A 1,738-nucleotide genomic window follows, 5' to 3' on the forward strand; every position below is an offset into this window, starting at 1 on the left:
TAACCTGCCCTGACCTGTCCTAACCTGCCTGACCTGCCCTAACCTGCCCTAACCTGCCCTAACCTGTCCTGACCTACCCTAACCTGCCCTGACCTACCCTAACCTGTCCTGACCTGCCCTGACCTGCCCTAACCTGCCTGACCTGCCCTAACCTGCCCTAACCTGCCCTAACCTGCCCTAACCTGCCCTAACCTGCCCTAACCTGCCCTAACCTGCCCTGACCTGTCCTGACCTACCCTAACCTGCCCTGACCTGCCCTAAACTGCGTGTGCTTCCCCGCAGCCCAGCGACTTCTCCGTGTCCCTCAAGGCGTCAGGGAAGAACAAGCACTTCAAGGTGCAGCTGGTGGACAACGTGTACTGTATCGGGCAGCGGCGCTTCCACAGCATGGACGAGCTGGTGGAGCACTACAAGAAGGCGCCCATCTTCACCAGCGAGCACGGCGAGAAGCTCTACCTGGTCCGCGCGCTGCAGTGACGGTGACGCGGTCTGACCTTCTGCCCGCCCCAGGCCTCGCAGCTGGGGGGAGCCGGGCCGGGGCGACCCCAGGGCCTCGGGCTGCCCCTCCGGGCTCCCGGCCCTGCAGCAGGGCGGGGTGATAGCAGTACCGGAACCGGGCAGCCCGGCCTGCAGCGGGGAGCGGCCAGTGCCTTTGCGGCTGCGTCACGGTGCGCCTGAGAGGCAGTGCGCACGCGCGGGAAGGTGAGAAGGCGGACCGCCTTCGGGGGCTGACCCCAGACGTGCCGTCGCAGTGCGTCCTCCTCGCCCTTCGGCTTGTTTGAATTTCACGGTTATGTATTTAATTCTCAAAGTGATATGTATCTGTAGCCGTTTGTTGACACTAATAGCAGATGATTAAGGAAGAGAGCTGATCTTTGGGAAGGACAGCTGTCCGTACTTTATACACACACTATACATATATATATAATATGTGTATATTATATATATATATTATTTGCTTTACAGGGAAGTTTTTTCAGGGTTTACAAAAGAATATGTGATGGTAGGGAGAGACACACAGAATGTTTATGAAGAAATTGCGTTTTCCTTTTCTTTACATTTGGACTTCTTTATAGTTGAATACACAGTCTTGAGGTGGCACATTCCTACGATCGAAGCAGGGGTCTTGTGATCCCCTAATCTTGCATACCCGGTTTTTTGGATATTGTAATAAAAAAAAGTATTACGACAAGACTGCGTGTTTCTCGGCAGGGAGAGTGGACTCGGTCCTGGGTGAGCAGTGAGGGCTGCATTTTCTGAAAACTCGGGGCCAAGAGGGTTCCGGGAGCACCCCTGTCGTTCTCGTGTTCTCTGCCCTGAGCTTCGGCTCTGCATGTGGAAACATAAGCTTTAACTGGTGAATCTCCAAGGAGAACCCAAGAAGTCAAGCTTGAGCTTTCCTCTCTGGAGATTATTGGTTTACAAAATCTGCTGTTAGCTGGAGTTGTCAAGGGACAGCAGGGCCCAACGAGGTTCCGCTCCAGTGCTCGGCCCTAACCACTGTAGCCCAGAAGGAATGCAAGAGGCAGGGACGTCCCCAGTTCGAGCCCAGCCTGGGCAACTTAGCGACTTAGTGAGACCCTGCCTCAAAATAAAAAGTCCAAGAGGTGCGAGGATGCAAGAGACCTTGGTTCAACTCCCAGTACAGAGAGAGACTGAGATATCTGAGAGTTTGCAACTTCCTTGGTTGTCTTTTTTGCTGCGTTTGATGAAGTAGGGTGTCTGGTGCCTGAGGGTG

At 54.4% G+C, this 1,738-nt stretch overlaps 1 protein-coding gene across 1 annotated transcript in view; it reads left to right on the top strand.

Moving 5' to 3' along the window:
* Nucleotides 1-572, top strand: part of Nck2 (NCK adaptor protein 2) — a 105,085-nt gene extending 104,513 nt beyond the window's left edge. The window contains exon 5 of the mRNA XM_005400789.2: nucleotides 283-572. Coding sequence (XP_005400846.1) covers nucleotides 283-477 — 195 coding nt within the window. The 3' untranslated portion in view covers nucleotides 478-572. The remainder of the gene's footprint in view (nucleotides 1-282) is intronic.
* Nucleotides 573-1,738: the final 1,166 nt, after the last annotated feature.

Source organism: Chinchilla lanigera, unplaced genomic scaffold, assembly GCF_000276665.1.
Source record: "Chinchilla lanigera isolate Chin_1 unplaced genomic scaffold, ChiLan1.0 scaffold00069, whole genome shotgun sequence".
Taxonomy (NCBI): Eukaryota; Metazoa; Chordata; class Mammalia; order Rodentia; family Chinchillidae; genus Chinchilla; species Chinchilla lanigera.